The 21,855-nt window shown below is 36.6% G+C and overlaps 2 protein-coding genes across 4 annotated transcripts in view; one reads left to right on the top strand and one right to left on the bottom strand.

The window, feature by feature from the left end:
• The window catches only part of LOC137387277 (probable phosphatase phospho2), a 393,003-nt gene that overhangs the window by 172,050 nt on the left and 199,098 nt on the right, over positions 1-21,855 (top strand). The window lies entirely within an intron of this gene.
• LOC137388880 (DNA-directed RNA polymerase I subunit RPA2-like) overlaps positions 13,234-21,855 on the bottom strand; it is a 48,339-nt gene continuing 39,717 nt past the window's right edge. The window contains exons 20-25 of the mRNA XM_068075358.1: positions 21,000-21,141; positions 20,663-20,819; positions 17,382-17,507; positions 15,946-16,073; positions 14,374-14,538; positions 13,234-13,983 (exon numbers count right to left, since the gene is read on the bottom strand). Of these exons, the coding sequence (XP_067931459.1) occupies positions 13,765-13,983; positions 14,374-14,538; positions 15,946-16,073; positions 17,382-17,507; positions 20,663-20,819; positions 21,000-21,141 (937 nt within the window). The 3' untranslated portion in view covers positions 13,234-13,764. The remainder of the gene's footprint in view (positions 13,984-14,373; positions 14,539-15,945; positions 16,074-17,381; positions 17,508-20,662; positions 20,820-20,999; positions 21,142-21,855) is intronic.

Below are 21,855 nucleotides of genomic sequence, written 5' to 3'. Positions count from 1 at the left end.
GAACATCGCGGAACATCACAGAACATCACTCTTGCGACACTATAGATCATTCCTCGACTTCGGCATTGGGTTGAGTGGCGCAGCTAGTAGTTGATCTACTAAATCTATTGTCATGAGATCGAGACCCATACAAAGCAACCCCTTATAAAAAACAATGTAAATACTGGCTATAGTATTTGTTCAGAATGACAGTTACAGGCAAGATTGGAGATAAACAAGTAAATATGCACTGGTTGGAGTGATAGATACCACTACAGTATCAGGTCATTGTCAGCTTATTTTTGTCTTGTTATTTTTCAACTGTGATAACTGTTGTAACTGTATGACTGCAATCCTGGCTAGCTGAAGCTTTAGCCTGAAATATGTGTGACATAAAAGTTTCAAAAATTCAAATCTTTTTGCGTGCAAACAGCTTTTCTCATTTCAATTTATGCGAGGCCCAAATTTGGATTGCCCTGTGCTGTTCTGCTTTTTATCACAGTTGATAGATACCACACTTCATGCAAGTGTATATACATGTAGCGAATATCTAAAAAATTGGTCTTTTTTATATTTTAACCAGGTAAATTTAGAAGATTCTAAATTTAAATTTTGCGTAATATTCAAAAATGTTTGATAAAAAACAATGCTACAGCTCAACTACCAATAAGCATTGCTAACTTGCGAACATTCGAAATAGCGATGATAGTACACATAACAATATTGGCCTACTTAGAGATATACTCGGTTATCATATATGTAAAAAGAATGGTGTCCTCACCCCGGTTAACTGAAGTGGGTAGGAATGTCTACTCAAGCGCAAGTCTCCTAACAGAAATTAGTCTGAGAGCTTGATCACTTGCCTCAAGATTTTAGACATTCCCAATAACACAATTTTCTGCAACTTTTCTGTAGCTTGTGAGTTGCTATATGTTCCCTTGATGGCTTTTTCAATTAAGGAAAGCCGTCAAGAAAACATCAAGCTTTGCCAGTCCACTTTATAATGTCGGCTGGCTGCCTTATTACAGGCAGTACGTATGTATTTATTGCTGGCATTGAGCTGGCTTCAAAAGACCCGCTGAATGATTTTTTTTAATTTGGTAATAGCCTTGAGATGCTCTTCGGTGTATGCTTTATGCTGTTTGTATAACCTCTTAGTACTTGCGCCCTTTATTTATATCCTTGATAGCACCATTTGTCATTTCTAGGCCATCTGTGTGCACAGTACAATTTTTGTAGTCAATACAAGCCATAGTTAGATTGGTAAGTCTTCTCTTGCTGTTTTGGCAGACTGTCCAATCCGCCAACAACTGCTGTATGGCTCCCAGAGTGTAGAGCATTTGATTCCTTTTTTAGCACTGGTCATATGTTGACACCTGTGCTCTTCCAGTTCGTTTAACTATTTCTGAGAGCAGTACCCTAGGACCATCGCGGTAGTGATGTTATCGTTGTGGTGCTCAAAAGCTGCCTGCTTCTCGTAGGACTATTTCCAGAGCTTTCCCTTGGCCATCAGCTCATGCAGTGGCCGGGCTACAGTGGCAAACCCAGTAATAACTGACGGTGCCCAAGAATCTTTGCAGTTCTTCGATTCCTCAAAGCACAAGCTGCTCTCTCACCACTTTCACCATGGCCGAGTTTGTAAACACTTTGTTTTTGCTGACGATGTGGCCTAGGTACTGAGATTTAGGCTAGAAGACAGTGCAACCGGGCTGTCAACTATTCGAAAGAAGGGGTGCGCGTCCTGCTTGGTAACAGCATTTAATTACCAGTAGCTAATGCAGAATTATTGCTTACAATCTTTCTTTTGAACTGTCGCCACCGATGAGGATTTTTCAAACTCTACCAGCAGGTTCAATCAGACCGTTCTGCAAAAGAGCTTGTCTTTCTGTTTCTTTTTTTTTGCGGAGCCTGTGGGGAGGCTGTTGAACTGGCTGGGTCCCTGGCTTGAATAAAATGGAGTGCTCTACTTTGAAGGTCTATTCTCTTTCCTTTGCTCTCTTAAGATGGCTATGCCATAAATCATGTTGTAGAGCCATGCTGAAGAGGGTGTCATAAAGGCTCAGGAGGTCGACTAATGTCTTAGTCTGATTCCTTGCAATTTGGTCAACTTTCAGGCGTGTCTGCACTCCTCTCTTTAAAGCTGCTTCTTCCATGGCCCTTCACTGCCAGGGCCTCTCATTGTCGACCTGTTGGCTCTTCTCCCTTGTGTAGGTGCCAATAGTAGCATTAGACCTGAGGGTCAGGGGTTGCCCTGTGAGGTTGCAGCACCGCGCAACCACCTGATGGTCTAGTCTTAAGTGATTAAGGCTGGTAGCCAGAGACAGAGCAACCCAAGAAGATAATAGTTTCGGGAAGTGATTCAGCAGTGGATGGCCCTTTTTGTCTAACACCACCCACACCACTTGGAGCTTGCTTTGTAGCAAACAACTGTGTCTGTTTGTACAAGTTGGTGGCTTTCCATCCACTCGGACCACAAACTACTCAAACTTCAAGGAGCCCTGGTGAGTCACCACAAATGGCATCCCATATGGCAAAATGGCGCCTCATCATGCAGCCGGGCTGGGTTCAACCGACCTTGAAGAGAGAGCGCAGCTGGGAGCTTCTGGCCTGTTTTGGGCTACTCCTGTCCTTTTTAAAGCAGAAAGAGCCCACATCATAACCCATCAGCTAAGTGATACCACTGATGTTTTGGCAAACCATCAATCGTGCCTAATGAGTGCCAAGAGTAAAACTGTGGTGCATCTACCATGAGAAATTTCAGCCGTAAAAATTGTTTAGTTTTAATATACTCCATTCTTAGACTCCATTCCATATACTCCATTCTCTTTCTAACTTGTTTACTTTGAAACAACATGCATATATATTACATACATACATGTATGTATTATTTATTCAAAATACATATTTATGCTGTATGTATATGTATATAAGTAGATCACTAAGTATATCTTTAACTTTGACCAACATAGTTAATATCTATAGTACTTCAAAGTTAGTCAGAAGCACAAACCTTAACAATTGTAATGATCTGAGTAATCCTGTGATGTGAGCCTGTGAACCTAACTTATTGAAAGCAGCAAATTAATGTGTGGTTAAAGTCATGTGAGACCAAGTGTGGCGATTCAAACCAAAATCAAGTTAGGTCTACAAAGACCAATAAAGATCAAGCACTTGCACGTCTATTACAATAAGCCTAAACTAAAAATTGGCCACCTTCTAGACTCTTTCGTTGTTATAGCAAGAAAAGACAACTATTTTAGCTGACAGATCTGCATTTTCTCAAAATATGCAAATCTTAACTATAATAAGAGACATGTCCAGCTGTCCATCTGAAGCCAAGTTAAGTTAAGAAAAACTTGTATCATATGTGAACAGGACTCGAGTAATTCAATTTGAACACTGGTTGGCTCCCCACTTCACCACTCAGATACATTTCCACTGCACGGAATAATTACGCACATACTCATTACCCATTATAATTTATTGCGGTGCATGGGACTCCTAAGCGTACTAGTAATTACCAATAACAATAATAGTAATAATGATGATAATAATAGCAAGAATAATAATAACAAACAGAATAATAACAATAAAAAAAATAATAATGTCTTTTGAGACTGACTATACAGAAGACAGCTATCTTAAGAACAGCTCACATTTTGAAAAAGGTCCTCTCTTAGTGGAATTGAGGAAGATATTGGATCCTTTGGCCTTTTGTTAATACCCGGACTCAACACGGACTAAAACCAGTCACCTGCCACCACACGACTGTGAAGAAAAACTTTTACAATAATAATAATAATAGTAATAATAATAATAGTAATAATAATAATAGTAATAATAATAATAGTGATAATAATAACAATAATAATGCTGCTATGGGACTTCAATGTGCAGACAGACAAGGGTATTGAAGCTAGAAGACCAGATCTGATACTAATAAATAAAGAAACCAAACAGTGTCAGGTCATAGACATAGCAATACCTGGAGATACAAGGGTAGTACAGAAGGAAGATGAGAAGATTGGTAAATACAAAGAGCTTGGGTTTGAGATAAACAGACTGTGGAAGGTGAAGACCGAAGTGATACCAATAGTAATTAGTGCACTCGAAACAATATCAATGAGGCATATAGCATACTTGGCTGAGGTGGGAGTGAACATGTCTTTTGAGACTATACAGAAGACAGCCATCTTAGGAACAGCTCACATATTGAGGAAGGTCCTTTCTTAGTGGAATTGAGGAAGATATTGGATCCTTTGGCCTTTTGTTAATACCCGGACTCAACACAGACTAAAACCAGTCACCTACCACCACACGACTGTGAAGAAAAAATCTAACAATAATAATACAATATTAATAATAATAACTATGCATGAAGATAGAACATATGCATGCACAAGAATGTAATATATTTGGCTATAATAACTCATAGCTTAGTTCAAGGTAACGTTTTAAGAAAGTTGAGTTGCAAAGGCAAGTAGTAAACATATGCTATGTTTCCATTGTACCATAACTTGACTGCCACTATGTTTTAATTGAATGGAGAATTGGAGATGATGCGGATTTGGAGTTGTGCGCACGTTGAGCTACCATGTGGTAAGTGTTTCAGTGTACATTCACATGTTGTGGATTAATGCAGGCACTTTGTTCACAAGGATAAGAAATTCTATGCCAGAGGGCATGGTGGTACACTCTTGTCTCGTGAAACTTCTCAAATTAAAGTTAGAGCAGCTGAAGCGTAAAAAATGTTTAAAATGGAATAGCTTGTGCAACATTTTCTTGTGCAGCATTCGCAAGTGCTGTTTCTATTTGTCGTACAGATGAAACATTCGATAAAAGTTTACAAGTAATTAAACTCGTATGACTTGCGCAGTTTTGTTATTTCCATCTTGTGGATGGAAATAACATCTTGTGCAAACTTTGGAATTAACTGCAGCATAAAAACATAGTGACTATAAGATCCCAAAAAGCAGATTTTATTCAATATTATTCTGAACAATTTAAAAGAACGAACAAAAATTCAGGATGAAAATATTTAGCTAGATTCTTTCTGCCTTCACAGTTTTACTTAGGATCTGCCACATCCTTGCAAAAACAGAATGTGTAACAAAATGAAACCTTCTAACAAACAGTCGAGCAGAGAGAACAACTTCTCATTTACTCTTTATTCTTCATTCAACAAGTGGAGTGAAGAACCAATGAATAAAATGAAAAGTTTAGTAATTGTTTGATTTTCAACCAGTCACTGTTAAAAGCTGAAGACAGTAAAATAAGTATTCATTTGAAAATATTGACTTATAAATGCGAGTAACCCTAATTAATAGTATTATAATTATATCATCATGCTGTATCAGAGTGTTCATGCACTTGCGCCAGAAAATGGGAAAGCTACACACACCCTTATAAATGAACTTACACAACATTTTAGTAGATTTTATCAGAAAGTATTAGTATTTTTCTATCATTTGTGATTATGTTTGATGTTTGATGTTTGATGTGATCTGATCGCCAGCAGGTTCTAAGATTAAAATCAATAAAACTTTATTGCGACTTCAAAGTTTTAAAAAAACTCTGAAAGGCTAACCTCCCAATTCTGGATCCATTTAAAGCCTATCCTTGACAGCCTAAAACATGACAGCAAGGTAAATTCTAAATGGTTCAATGAAATACAAAGACCTTTTAAAAAGGATATTAAAATAACCATTTCAAACAGGCTGTTTTTAGTTACAGATGCCTGAACTAGCTCTCCATAGTTCTCCATCATCGAGTTAAGCGTGGGAAAATTTTTTTTCCTTCAAATAACAATTCTAGATAACAAGTGAGCAGCTCTAAATTCTGTTTTTTATTATCATTGATAATTGATAAAGTCAACAACCTTTATTTGGGTCGGAGTTTCTGCTCTTTTATAAGTTGACACAATTTTAATAAACTTTTACTCTATGATAAGTCAAATATGAATCAGTATAATAAAAATATATGCGGTTTTAATGCAAGCGTTTAATTTGATCTTGCTTTGCTGATGGCATTATTTCTTGATGGCAGCGAAGCCATAATTCAAGTCTAATGGTAAGAGCAGAGCAGACTAATTGGTTCAATGTCAATAAAATCAATTTTAAATTTTTTTGTAATACTATGTAAAGTTTTTGCAGTAAATATTTTTTGTACTAATTTATTTTGTAGATAAGCCACACTATACTTGAACAGAACATTAGCTTTTAAAGAGTTAATACTTAGCATTGCCATTTTTACTTTAAAGTATTCAGATGAAATTCTCACAGTAATTTTATTCATATACCTTATAATTCTGTCAAAGTATCTCCCAAAATGAACTAAAACAACCAACTCCTGTGTGAGGTCCTGCGTGAGGTCCCGCGTGAGGTCCCGCGTGAGGTCCCGCGTGAGGTCCCGCGTGAGGTCCCGCGTGAGGTCCCGCGTGAGGTCCCGCGTGAGGTCCCGCGTGAGGTCCCGCGTGAGGTCCCGCGTGAGGTCCCGCGTGAGGTCCCGCGTGAGGTCCCGCGTGAGGTCCCGCGTGAGGTCCCGCGTGAGGTCCCGCGTGAGGTCCCGCGTGAGGTCCCGCGTGAGGTCCTGCGTGAGGTCCTGCGTGAGGTCCGGTGTGAGGTCCTGTGTGAGGTCCTGTGTGAGGTCCTGCGCCCCAACCTTCACGCTTCCTAAACTAGACTAGCCATGGCTTTCTGCCATCAGTTATCTGGTAAAGATTACTCTCAATTGCCAGCTTTCCATCTCACAAGAAACTCATATATTCCTGCAAAATAATCAAGTAAATATTTTGCGGCTGATAGGAGTTAGGCACAAAATTATTTTACTTTCATTTTCTGTCATAGACTAATACTTGTTAAACTCACCTTAAAGAGCTACAGAGCTGACACATGTTTGTTTCTAGTGAGATGGTCTGCTGGCCGTATGTCTTTATATAGTATCTACAGGTGTGACAAGGTAAGACAAGTCATAGCAATTGGCACTGTATTTGCATATTTTGTATAAAAAGTCATCTAAAGACAAAAAAAATTGAACTTAGTGCAGTACTTCTCTATTCATTTTCATTGCCAAACTCTCTGACGATGGCAATCTTGCTACTTCCTTGGTACAACAGAGACTCAAAACAATGAAGAACAGATAATTATGTTCAGAGTACAGTATACCTCGACATACGAGCGTAATGCGTTCTGAGACTGAGCTCGTATGTCAATTTACTCGTGTCTCAAGGCACTACATGTATTTCCTATATGAAACAACTCAATACAAATTAATCCTGTACCATACCATGAAAACAAAGTAGTTATGGAAGAAAAGCGTGTTTTTAATTGTTATGACTTAGTACTTACGATGACAAAGTAACAAACAAACATTTAGTTGTTAAAACTAAATGCTTATTTATTTGCACAGATAGCGATGCATTCTGTACACTAAACTTTTGTGACAGTACATAACAAAAACTTTAAAATTAACTTACAGGAATTTAGCTTACTAAACACACACACATAGAAAGAAGCTTTTAATTTTTTACTAAACTTACTTTGATTTTGTCAACAATAATTTTTTATTATCTGTCTCCAGTTTGGTGCATTTTGCCTCGCATCATCATCATTTTAGCTAGGCTTTTAAAAACATTTTTCAACCTGGTTCTAGGAGAAACCAAGCAATCCCGTTTTCTAAAGCGGTTTCTTGCATACTTGGCCAAATAGTGGTCATCGAAAATCAGCTTGTATGCTCGTCTCTCAAAGATTACTCATATCTCAAGGAAGAAGCACTCTTGAAATCGTATTCGTATCTTGATTTCCCAGCTTGTTGGGGTATGACTGCATAGGAAAACATTATGTTATTAGAAGGTCATTCTAAGAGTCTAGCGTTTTCACATAGCATCAACACATAAAACAACCCATTTTATCATCTTGGACCTTTTTTATGTTTTTTTTCTGCTATTATCTTATCAAAATATGGTTCCTTGTGGGTGAGTGATATGCGCAGATCATTTTCAGAATTAATGACATTACAACATTAGTTTTTAATATATAGAAAAGATAAAAGTCTGAATCTACATAGGCAAGTTGCAATGACAAATGCACTTTCTTCATCTTCATGATGAATTCTTGCACCACCAAGAACAATAACGCTGACACCGTAGAGGTGTGGGCACCCCTAATTGGAAAGGTTTGATTTAGTGGCAAATGCAAGCAGCGAATGCATTCAAGGCTAGTTGCTAGCAAATAAATCAGTACTTATATGCTTAATAACTTACCTTACTGAGATTTATCTTCCGAATCGTTCTCCCTTTGTATCAAGTATCCATAAAGTGACTTTGCTTTATGTCTAAACTAGAAAATAGGTGAATAATTGTCTCATGTAGTAAGATAACTCCTTGTTCACAACAACAAAACTAGTCCAATAAAAGTGTTATATCTACTTACTTATAACTCTTTTAAAAGTGGTAGAGAGTTATTAAGCAATTTTTCCTATCTTCATGAACCAATTGGTTCTTTTAGTCTTCAATAACCTTCAAGTTATTTAGGAAAGCTGATTTGCTCCTACAAAAAATCAACTACAATATTACTAGTACACAGATAAAAAAAACAAGTCACCAGATAGCTCTTTCGCACTTTCAAAATATATGACAAAAACTGCTTTTTATACATTTTGGTTTTGAAACCTAAGAACATAAAAGAACAAAGAAGCCACGAGCTCAAGGTGAGGACAGATAATTCCACAAACCTGAGAGTGGAAGCATTTTTATGTGATGGTGCTTGATTTATCATCAGCTCAAGTAGGCAATGGTAGTGGGTTAGTCATCCACAGATAATAATAATAACAAAATAATACTTCTGGTAGAAAAAGGCCTAAGATGACTGGGACATGTACAACAGGATGGGAGATGAGCAATTACCAAGACAATTATTATATTCACAGCCCTCAAAAGAAAGAGGAATCAGGACAGACCCATGTTGAGATGCAAAGATATAGCTTAGTGTAACATGAAGTTGAGGGAACTTGACACAAACAGATGGCATAAGAAGGTGGAAAGCAGATATGCATAGAAGTGATAAAGCTTAAACCATAATAGAACCATTGTCGAAATGACTGACTGCATGAGAGCAAGAATAATGGTAATGATAATAATAATCGAACAAAAAGAATGGAGCTTTGTCCTACCCATAGTACCCTGCCTTCATTTCTATTTCATTGCTCTGCTGTACTTAATGCCATCACCTTTATTGGCCATTACAACTTTTACATAAGTAGTTAGTCAAAGTTGAGAGATTAAACTTTCTTCCTGCTCTCAAGATTAAGATACTGACCTATAAAAAAACTTCAATAATTTTATGGTTTTTTATAAAAGGATACATTGGTGCTAAAAATCAATTTATACATAAACCAATTTTTAATCTTTCAAACTAGCGTGTACTATGTAGCACCTCTCAGTTAACCCTAGCACTTTAGCACTGGAAGGGTTTGAAATAAGTCCAAGAAGAAATTGTCTTCTCTCTAGCACAGTTCAAAGGTTACAGGTCTGCTCTGTAGCTTTGGGATGAGGTCAAGCGCTCAAATCCATGACAATTTCTAGTAGTGTCTCCTGTATAGCAGTATAGCAGTGTCTAGCAGTGTATATATATATATACATATATGTATATATGTATATATATATATATATATATATATATATATATATATATATATATATATATATATATATGTATATATATATATAAACTTTGAGTAAAATTTCCATACAGAGTGCTCGATATTATAAAATAGAGCCGGTTATACAGAAACGACAGTTTAAAACTTATGGTTAAAACACTCTTATTACTAATAGTTTCATTCTCGGAGGGAGCAATCATCAGATAAAATATGCCAATCAACTACAGGTGTTTATATAATAGAGATGAAGTAGCTAACAGATTGAAACTTTTAACTACATAGAGTCCATGGTCTTACTGCAGATTGTCTTGTGGTTGCATAACAAGAATTTGTCCACATGTCTGCATGTAGATGTCAGTTTATTTCGCCTGTTCAATGTAGCCAACTCAGGCATTCGAATGATGTAAAACTTTTCCCACAAGCACAAGTTACATGTCTTAGTTGAACAGTTAAATTATGTTGCCTTTCTAATAATTCTCCATCTTATATTAAAATCAATGTTGTTCTCCTTCAAGCTCCATAAATATTTACTAAGTTCGGTGCTAGATCGCTTTTGTGCATGTCTAAATGTTGACTTGTGGTTTGTGTAGTGTTTTAAAGGTATTATCAGTAAGTCCAACATAGTGCTGGTCCGGCTGCTCATCTGCTCTTGTCACTGTAGCTTTGTACACTACTGACTTAGTTAAGCACTTATATATATATATATATGTAGATATATATATAAAACAGCTAGCCAATTTCTTTATATATACAGATACAGCTTCTCCCCATAGTATCCACAGTAACATCTTGCGTGCAATGTACATTTTTACACAAGTGTTATTAACAAAAGCTGCCATTATTTGAAAACTTATGCTATTTTATACTGGAGATTGACCTAATAAGCACTGCTCCAATCTACCAACAAAGACACATAGACTCCAAACTATAATTCTTAATATATTCCTACTACACAGAGCTCATGCTCTCTGATATAAGAAGTACCAGACAGGTTTGTGAAATGGCTGGAAAGTGTTAGAAGCTCTGAAACCCTCCTGTTGGTTCCATGAGCTATGTTGTTCGTTCTTTTTTACCATGAGATGAGTACAGTTTTAATATACAAAAATCATGGAACGAACTAACTTCAATATGTAGAGGCTTGACTATTATATGCGCATAGCATTTGTTCTTATTATGGTCATATAGGTCAGGGATGTAATGGAGGTTTAGGCCAAGTAAAGAGGACCCTAAAGATGCAATGAGATTCACCTTGATGAAATTTGCTTCATTCAATATAGCACCGCTTAATATCGAAGCCTAAGAAAGAACATATAAAGAAAGCTTATTTAAAAAAGGCTAGTCTAACCTAAGCGATAGGTTTCAAGTCTTACACGCGTGCTAGAGTGTTGCCAGGTTGTACTTTGTGCAGATACACTAATTTGCATCACACTGTCCGACGGTCACAGATAGTTCTTACTAAAGTTCTTGTAGAAAAAGCGTTGAAGGTTTAACCAACCTATCCATAAACATTGTGAGAATTTAGGTGGGCATTTAAAGATTAAACTAAACTGTTTAAGAATTAGAACCATCAAAGTAATATTCACCTTGTTCCTATGCTTAGAATCTTTGGTCCTTTGTAATGACTTTGAATGAATAGAAATGAGACATCTGAAGATTTGACTATTTGAAGAAAGCGTTTCCTTGTGTGTTTGACTTATGAAAAACAGGTTCTGCAAGGAATCATTCAGCAAATGAAAATGGAAATTTTTGATGATTGCTACTGCAGCGAAAGCTAATATTGCCTCCAAGACAGCATGTTGTTATTATAAGCTTTTTGTTAAAAATCAAATTCAACATATTTTCTTTTGAAAACAAAAATGCTAAAACTGACTGCTACTGAACTCAAAAGAAGTAAATAACCTGACAGTGAGTGTCACATGTACTACAAGTACCGCAAGTGTTCCAAGCACCACACACATTGTTGATCAATAGTGCAAAAAATCATAGAAACCAACAACTGTGTAAGCTATATCAACTGTTCATTAGTTCATATAAATCTCAATGTTTGTCTATTTGCTTGTTTGTCTGTCTGCCCGTGTGTCCAGTTATAGCGATAGAGTTTTAGGAATGAAAAATTTACTACACACTGGGTTCGAATTCACAAACTCCAGTTGTGCAACCAGTCATTTATCCTATACACCACACTTTCCAACTAGCTATACTATGGAATATATTGGGCGCATACTTATTACTCATTCCAATTGTAATGGCTGCGGAGACGAGTTTGAAGCCATGGCTTAAAGCTCAACAGTGTAACTAGTGTTATACGTGAAGCCATACCAGCAGAAAAATGTGTGCCCATACGTGAAAAAAAATGATTAAACTCAGGACTATCAAACACCTCCATTTAAAAGTTATAATGGTAAATGTTTATATTGATCAAAATTACATTTTTTGTGCAAAAACATTTTTTTACTTGCGCAACATCGGGCATTCATCCATTTAGCTCACAAACATACTTTGGCTTCAGCATGACGTGATTTTCTCTGTATGAAAACCTATAAGCATTTGTACCTACAAAGGAATAACTACTCCTAAGGCATGGTCATCTTCAAACTACTGAAATACAGTGTATAAAAATTGGGCTGCATAAGACTAGTTTTCTTAATTATAACTGGGTTGGCACATACAACGCCTCCATAAGACCAGTTATTCAGATATTGTTATCCAGATATCATTTGAGCTTTTTATGGCACGTCTATTGTCCAGATGATTTAAAATACTAGGTTGCAAAAACTGTGCAGGCCCTGTAGATCATTTGATGTCAAAAATAGTTTTATTAAAATACATCCTTTAGAGGTGAACTTACAAGATTGAAGTCATGCAAATGAAAAGGATATCAGTGAAAAGCTAAAACATCAAGCTTCAATTTGCACCAGTGCAGAGATATGGTAGTTTGAATGAGATCCTTTTTAGGATTGCTCAGATGAAGCGAAAGTGCGATTATGACATCTATAGTTGCACTTCGGCAAAGAAACCGACAGAATAGAAATGTGTAACGCTGTAACTTGAACGCAATAGCCGATATCAACTACAGCAACAATAGAGCATATTTTTCTTTTTAACAAAATTGTTTTAACCATAATCAAGTTTTGTCGAGTTTAATCTTGAAACGCTCTGGTAGTCAGAACAACTTAAACATCAAAAACAATTGCAAATGATATAAAAATACAGATACTTTCTGATAAAATGTATTAAAATTTTGTGTAAGTTCGTTTTTAAACCTTTTTCTTCATCAGCAAACACCAAATCAATGGAAACAACATATCCTGTCCATTTGGCCAGGATATGTTCATATGTTTGCATGTTAGTCCACTCAAGGCAAGCATTTTCGCTTAGCTAACAGAACACTACTACATTACTTCAAAATGAATTGGCCTGCACAGGCTGCGATCAAATGATGGCAAAACCATAATTAATTGCAGCATTTTTGTGTGCCGATCTGGGTAGGTACGGCCCGACTAAAAATGTGATACTCATGTTAGCAACCAGCTAAGGCCATGAATTAACAGGTAAGGAAGGAAATGAAGAGACATTGGCACTGGAAAGCACTTCAAGTTACTGGTATGTATTTGATGAACCAAATGAGCAAGATGCCTGTGAATACCTGGTTTAGCAAAAATGTAGATAACAACATTTCATGATCGGCTTAACTAACAAATCATACAACAAACTAAAAAATTTTATGACCAACTATAGAATTTTGAAAATATGTGGGTTTCTCATAGATAAAAAGAGAGCCTGCCACCTAAAAAAATGAGAATAAACTGTCATTGATGTACAGTAGCTTAACTCCACGAATCACTGAGCCTTTCATTACCTGACAAGACAATTCTAAGAATTATCATAGAATTATCATAACCACGAAAAGACAACTCCATGCTATCTGCTATTGAGCCTTGACTGTCTATAAAGGTCCTACCTTAACTTCCCATATTTCAGCTTTCAATACAAAATCCCGTAAAAATATCAACCCCATTCTTCAGTTGCAATTGCAAGCCTAAAATTAGCTCAACTCCAATACAAAAGGTCAACTAGTAAAGGTCAACTAGATTAAGATCAGGACGAGTGCAAGAGTGAACCGCTGGTTCAATTGACTGACATTTTGACCTTGATATTGACAGAGGCGAGCTCTGCTACGAGATATTTGAAGCTGAAAGGAATGTCAACATGGACGATGTGCTCAGCCGAGTCACATACTGAGCAGTACCATCGTCTGCGGTTGTCATGGACAACAACTGATAGCCTTGAGACCTGAGCTTCCTGTCGTGGAGAGAGCAGACTGCCACACTTGCTGCATATCGGGGCCTGAAAGGGCAACAGATGTTTGCTTATATTAGTTACAGTGAACAATCGACTAAACAGGCCCACCCTCCAACCCTATTAGTCCATTTTAACGAGGGTTGACTGTATTCTGCTCGCAAAAACTAAAGTGAAAAAGGTTGAAATACCACTCGATACAACGATTTTACATTACGCTTGTTTAATAGCAGGCTAGTCGGGCTTAGGATCAATTTGGAGATGAATTACATTGATGAATAATATTGAAACTCTGGCAGCGGTTCACCAGCTAAAAACTATTATGTACTTGAAAATTACTAAACGCAGCTGATGGAAAGGCGACAACTACAGTGTTAAACAGCCTATATAGATTACATTATAAAAAATTATATATATTATATTTATAAAGACACATGCCTTGGTAAGATCCGAGCAGATCTGTAGCCTGTCTTGCAGGAGAAATGCTGAACCGTGTGACAGAAGTCCATCTCTCTCCATCTCTCCAAATCTCACACCTCCTCCCTTATTCCTTCCTTTAACAGGCTGCTTAGTCAGAGGGTCCCTAGCACCAGTTGTCCGTACCTGACATCAAAAAACAAATAGTGAGTAAAGTACAGGGACTCATCGATGATAGTAACAGACAGTTAGCCTGAAGACAAGTGTGATACAAGGATTCTTAGAGGTCTGCAAGCAATGAGCACGCCCTACAGGAGTTATCTTAACATGAGCTTTTGTCTTCATCGAGAGTGAACAATTTCTTTGTTTAGGAGATTTATTCTAATGTAACAGGCTTTTTTGCTTCAACTGTCAACATCAAAGACAAACTGCAATAGCTTTATCCTTTTTCAGCCAGCCATACATATAAAACAGTTTATACAATGTAAATAAACTTTAACAACATAAACAAAACTTATCAACATAAGAAATGACACTGAGTAAGTTTACTTGAGGGTAAAATTTTACATTTAATTCTTTCACTACCAAATTAATTTTTACAGAGACATAATTAAATACTAAGTAAAACCTAGTATTTGACAATGATGCATGTACAGAGACATAATTAAATACTAAGTAAAACCTAGTATTTGACAATGATGCATGTACAGAGACATAATTAAATACTAAGTAAAACCTAGTATTTGACAATGATGCATGTACAGAGACATAATTAAATACTAAGTAAAACCTAGTATTTGACAATGATGCATGTAAAATGTCATAACTTTTGAATCACATGGTTTGTTACAAATATTTTGATACCAAATTAATCAGTACAGATTTTACATCAGCTGATGCCATGAAAAAGGCTACACGAGTGTTGCAGATCAAGCTCAGACACTTTTTCAGCCATATTTACTACTACCGGTGAGCATGTTGTGAGTCAGATGAGCTTTCACTATTATTATAGCTTATGGCATTATTATCACCGATAAAAATAAAATAGTCACTCTCGGTAGCACTATTGTTCAATAGACAATCACCTAAAATCCATAGATTTACAATTAGTGAAACCTCCGTAGCTATAATGCAACTGATACAATCGGTCATTGCAAAGAACAAAATGCAAAAAATTAAGTTTTCGCAAACCGAAACTGAGCGCAAAGTAAACTGTAAACATATTTTCTATAGGGTCAACACAGCCAGATGATTGTTTCCTTTCATTTAAATACAAATATGATAGGCCACTTAATTATTTACTCACTAATCAGAAATGTTTTGTACAAAGCTTACTAAAGCCGCATCGCGCGGCTCTTGGCGATTTTGCAAGCCGCACTACATGCCTTGTGATACGCAGAGGCTTAAAGATATATTTGAACTAGGTATGGTCATTACATTGCAGAAACAACAAGTTTATCAGTTAAGTTTTGAGAAAAAAATCTTAATTTGTAGATTTATAGATGTACACAGACTACACAAGATCCACGTCATATATTGAGGTGAACACAAGTTAAGTGTTTGACTGTATTTTATGGCTGGTCAACAAGATACCTGAAACTTATCGGAGACCATGTGCCGCAATCGTTGATAGTAGACAACTCCTACAAATATATCTGCCTCAAGCTCAGTTCCTGATTCACCAGAGTACATTCGCTCCGTGCCGTAGTAGTTATAGCCCGCTAAAGCAAAGCAAGTAACATGAGATATGTTGAGATCAAGAAGGGTTGTGAGTAATGGTGTTTGCTCGCGGTGGATAAATGTCGGAATCGAAAACATGGTTTTTACGGTACAAATGGTCATCATGGTGACTAGACTTGAGATATTATGTGTTTCACATATTACTTGTCGACTACTGATCATACAGGCACTGAACTGCCTATTGGTAATGTAATAACAAATACATGTAGCTGTATTGCAGTGTAAGGCACAGTAGTCAAATAGAAACTGTTACATTATGTTTTGAGTTGGTGTTGCAGTGTAATAAGGCACAGGAGTCAAACAGAAACTGTTGAATTATGTCTTGAGTTGGTGTTGCAGTGTAACAAGGCATAGTAGTCAAACAGAAACTGTTACACTATGTTTTGCGTTGGTGTTGCAGTGTAATAAGGCACAGGAGTCAAACAGAAACTGTTACATTATGTCTTGAGTTGGTGTTGCAGTGTAATAAGGCACAGGAGTCAAACAGAAACTGTTGAATTATGTTTTGAGTTGGTGTTGCAGAGTAATAAGGCACAGGAGCCAAACAGAAGCTGTTGAATTATGTTTGGAGCATTTCTGCAAGACTTGGGTCAGCAGCCCAACTTTTGTAAATAAAGAGTTTATTTTAATAACTGATGAATTGTCTGATGAGTCTATGAAAGTGGGTAGATTCAAAGGCTATAGCGCTATCCTAAACATAGCATTTCAGGAAGCACATTCTATAAAAGAATTTTTACCAAAGTCCAGTTGAGTGATTGCACGTCAAAGTGCAGCAAAATCTACATGAGTTTATTTGACAGAGAGAGCAATTTTAAGTTCAGGTCCATGTCTCTAGGAATCAAACCCCAGCCTGCTGTTTGCAGGCCATGTACTCCAGACAACTAAACCAAGACTGCTTCAATTTGTACATACAATATGTTAACTCAAAAACAGTTGATGGTAGGTGGTATATTGAGATTTTAGGGGGGGGCAACTTAAAAACTGTGTGCTACAAAAGGGCATTGTCAGTCTGCACAGATAAGATGATGAGGTTTTTATGGTTTGTAAGTTCAGAACACGAATAAAGTGTCTGTGCCTGTTTTTACAACAACATACTCTCCAACATCATGGCTTACGCATATAACCCCGTCTAGACCTTCTCAGAATGACAAACTGAGTATTGAGTGGATCAACTCAAAAATATAAAATAGCCCTGGTGAATTAAGTCATCACCCAAGGTTTACTGTTTGGTGACTTCCCATGTACAATTTTTTGGAGTAAAATAAGCGTGTGTGAATACGGCGACATACCTTTGACTAGGGTCTTGCCAAAGAAGTCAACAGCAGAATCATCCTCTGAGAATGTAAAAGGTGTCGCGTCGAATGGCATACCATGACATGAGGCCGATTTACCTGCCATTGTCTCCACCATCATACCTATCACGAGTGTTAAACCAGCTTAACTCAATCTGATGATAGAAGCTATAGTTCATTGAAGAACACTGTACTACCTACGATTTTATTTAACCTATCAACTGACCCCATCAGCACATCAGCCAATCTAAGGGAATCTAAAGCCTGGTTTACGCTATATCGCCGTTGGCCAACGTTTTCCTCTCGGCGTTTATGTGAACCGTAAACCGATGGCATCGACGAAGCAACGAAGCGGAACTGTCGGGAAAGTTTGCAGCTGTCAAACTTTCCCGATACTACGCCGATCATTGACAACGAGTTTCAAATGTGAACCATTTCAGCGATGGCAATTTGCGGTCGCGGATAGCTTAATTTATTTACTTCCGTTTATGATGGTCACTGCGGGCCTAGTATTTGGTTTGTGTACGCAAAAATGAAGATGTTTCAAATTTAGAAAGAAAAATGAGAACACTATGTCACTGATGCAAACGCGGACGGGTTGGGTTAGTGATAGGGTGAACATAGTTATCATTGACGATCACCCAAGTATTGTGGCATCAACATCGAGATACAACGATATAGTGTGAGCCAGCCTTAAAGGAACACTATCATTATATATACTGTTACTGAAGACAGACTCTCATGTATCAAAAGTAGAGTTGAACAAAATGGCTGTAATAACAAACAAATATGCATGTTTGATAAGTCAGGTAGAGGAAACTCAATGTAACAGGTATTTCTAGTGCAATAGCTTAAAAGTTAAAGTTTCGTGGTAGTTTATTTTTGATTTTATCCAAATTGCCTAAATATTACCAATAGCGCATATGCAAAACTTCTCATTCTAGAAACACTGAAAATAAGAAATCAGGCTAGTTTTCAACTACATGACCCTATATGAAGCATTGCATAGTAAGCAATGGATATGTGTAGCCATCAGCAGAGCAAAGAGGAAACCAAAGGCAAACTATGATTAACATTGGCATAAATCATTCATGTACAAACAGTTACCATATAAAGTTGTTACAATATATTAGCAGCTGTCTGCAGGCATCATGTGAAACCCTTTGCTGACAATGATGGTGACTCATTCAGCTTATTGAATTAATAATCTTTTGTAATTTAAAAAAAATTGTCTTAGTTAAGTTATTTAATTATACATCATACACTAGTTAAGTCATTCAACTGTACATACTACACTAGTTAAGTCATTCAACTATACATACTACACTAGTTAAGTCATTCAACTATACATACTACACTAGTTAAGCCATTCAACTACATATACTACACTAGTTAAGTCATTCAACTATACATACTACACTAGTTAAGTCATTCAACTATACATAGTGCACTAGTTAAGTCATTCAACTATACATACTACGCTAGTTAAGTCATTCAACTATACATACTATACTCGTTAAGTCATTCAACTATACATACTACACTAGTTAAGCCATTCAACTACATATACTACACTAGTTAAGTCATTCAACTATACATACTACACCAGTTAAGTCATTCAACTATACATAGTGCACTAGTTAAGTCATTCAACTATACATACTACACTAGTTAAGTCATTCAACTATACATAGTGCACTAGTTAAGTCATTCAACTATACATACTACACTAGTTAAGTCATTCAACTGTACATACTACACTAGTTAAGTCATTCAACTATACGTACTACACTAGTTAAGTCATTCAACTATACATAGTGCACTAGTTAAGTCATTCAACTATACATACTACACTAGTTAAGTCATTCAACTGTACATACTACACTAGTTAAGTCATTCAACTATACATAGTGCACTAGTTAAGTCATTCAATTATACATACTACACTAGTTAAGTCATTCAACTATACATAGTGCACTAGTTAAGTCATTCAATTATACATACTACACTACTTAAGTCATTCAACTATACATACTACACTAGTTAAGTCATACAACTACATTATACATACTGAATCTCCTTATTCCTAGAACTAGAAATTCCCCCGTCATACAGCCTACGACCAAATTGATATTGGAAAAAAGAAAGGGTACTGATGGTTGAGAAATGCAATATTAGCAGTCAAATGGCACTGCAGTGCAATAGGATAACTGCAACGGTAGCTGTAATGTACTGGGTGTGGGTTTTATTATATACAACAAACAGCTATAATGAAAGGAAAAGATTATATGTTTATATCTTTTCCCCTGCAATAGGAGAAATGCAATATTGGCCAATATTAGAAGTAAAACGCACTGATATTATTAGAATAACCAATATTATTAATATAGTAATAATAGAAAACCAATGCACAATTTCGTTTACATTTCAAAACATCATAGCTAACAATATCAAAAAGTTGTGATATTTATATAGATTTTTAGAAAATCTATTTAACAAAACTATTTAGAAAAAATAATAACAGTCACATATTGCCCATCATCGATGTTGTTAGTGTGACTATAACACTTCAATAGTCATCCAAACTTATAATTAAATACTGTAATAATCTCATAAGAATCGTTAGAAAAAATATCCTCGTCATTTCCTTTACTTTCACTGCTTTGAACATCAGTTAGAATACCAAATTACTCAAAAGTGTCCAAAATGTCAGTTACTTTAAAATCGGCAAAAATGAAACAATTATATTTCAGTACTTCTACGTTAATTACAGAAACCTTCGGCAATTCGACAATGCTATAGACTGGTGAAATGTGCATGTTATTTTTTCGTGAAATACGCACGACTTAATGGTTCTATTCTCTGTCGTTCGGCGTTTCGTTTGCCGGTCTTAATTTTGATAAAAGTAAGGCTTGGCAAGTTTTAATAATGATTTTCGGCCAAATTAATCTGTCTATTTGTGTATAATCCGATCAGATGGGTAGGTTTTAAGATATTGTCGACAATTTACAAATACTTGGTAACATGTTCAAATAGGTTTTTATGTATTTTTTTGTATCGTTATTATACTTAAACGACTCCATGGGAAAATGGTTAAATTTGTTGATGAGATTTCGGTACAAGGGTTTGCGACGGTATTGATGAATAATTTTCGTGAGTTGTGTGCACATGCATTTATCATAAAACTCTCAACCAATCGCTCAGCTCGTGTTTGGTTGTGGGATTAACGGAATAAAGACAAAGCTTAAAAGATGTATACAACTAAAGAATAGACCTACCAATAGTCATCCTAGATGGATAGCCGTGGGGGTTGAAGAGTATGTCTGGAGTTATCCCAGTTTCTGAGAAGGGCATATCTGCAACTGGCCAAAGCTGACTGCAGATGCCCTTTTGACCTGCTCTGCTTGCAAATTTGTCACCAATCACAGGATTTCTCTAAAAAAATGTCCCATTCATCCTTATATTGATTATTTCTGATATCTGGAAAAAAACAAAGGCTATCAACTAGGGACTAGGAACAATTAGGGTTAATGACAATGCCGGGAGGGAGAGCATCTCAACTGACTTATGCAAAGACTAAAGCTAACTGATCAGAGTACTCATCCATGCACTGACCGGTACTCTGTATGTGATGGCAACCCTGTTCAACTTCTGGTCTCCCAGTTCATGTCCAAGAACTTTCACTGTCTCCACATAAGCAGGTTCGGCACTCTTATACTTCTTCACCCAGCACTGGCCAGTCATTACATTGCAGTAGCTGCAATCAAAAGGGTAAGTAACTAGTAGCTACAACCAGAAGGGTAAGTAACTAGTAGCTGCAATCAGAAGGGTAAGTAACTAGCAGCTAGAATCAGAAGGGTAAGTAACTAGGAGCTAGAATCAGAAGGGTAAGTAACTAGTAGCTGCAATCAGAAGGTTAAGTAACTAGTAGCTGCAATAAGAAGGGTAAGTAACTAGTAGCTACAATCAGAAGGGCAAGTAACTAGCGGCTACAATCAGAAGGGTAAGTAACTAGTGGTTACAATCAGAATGGTAAGTAATTATTAGCTACAATCAGAAGGGTAAGTAACTAGTGGCTACAATCAGAAGGGTAAGTAACTAGTAGCTGCAATCAGAAGGGTAAGTAACTAGTAGCTGCAATTAGAAGGGTAAGTAACTAGCAGCTACAATCAGAAGGGTAAGTAACTAGCAGATACAATCAGAAGGGTAAGTAACTAGTAGCTACAATCAGAAGGGTAAGTAACTAGTAACTGCAATCAGAAGAGTAAGTAACTAGTAGCTGCAATAAGAAGGGTAAGTAACTAGTAGCTACAATCAGAAGGGTAAGTAACTAGCAGCTACAATCAGAAGGGTAAGTAACTAGTAGCTGCAATCAGAAGGGTAAGTAACTAGGAGCTACAACCAGAAGGGTAAGTAACTAGTAGCTGCAATCAGAAGGTTAAGTAACTAGTAGCTGCAATAAGAAGGGTAA

This window comes from Watersipora subatra, chromosome 2 (genome assembly GCF_963576615.1).
Source record: "Watersipora subatra chromosome 2, tzWatSuba1.1, whole genome shotgun sequence".
Classification (NCBI taxonomy): Eukaryota; Metazoa; Bryozoa; class Gymnolaemata; order Cheilostomatida; family Watersiporidae; genus Watersipora; species Watersipora subatra.
Note: the sequence above shows the minus strand (reverse complement) of the source record. Positions and strands in the feature narration are given on the sequence as shown.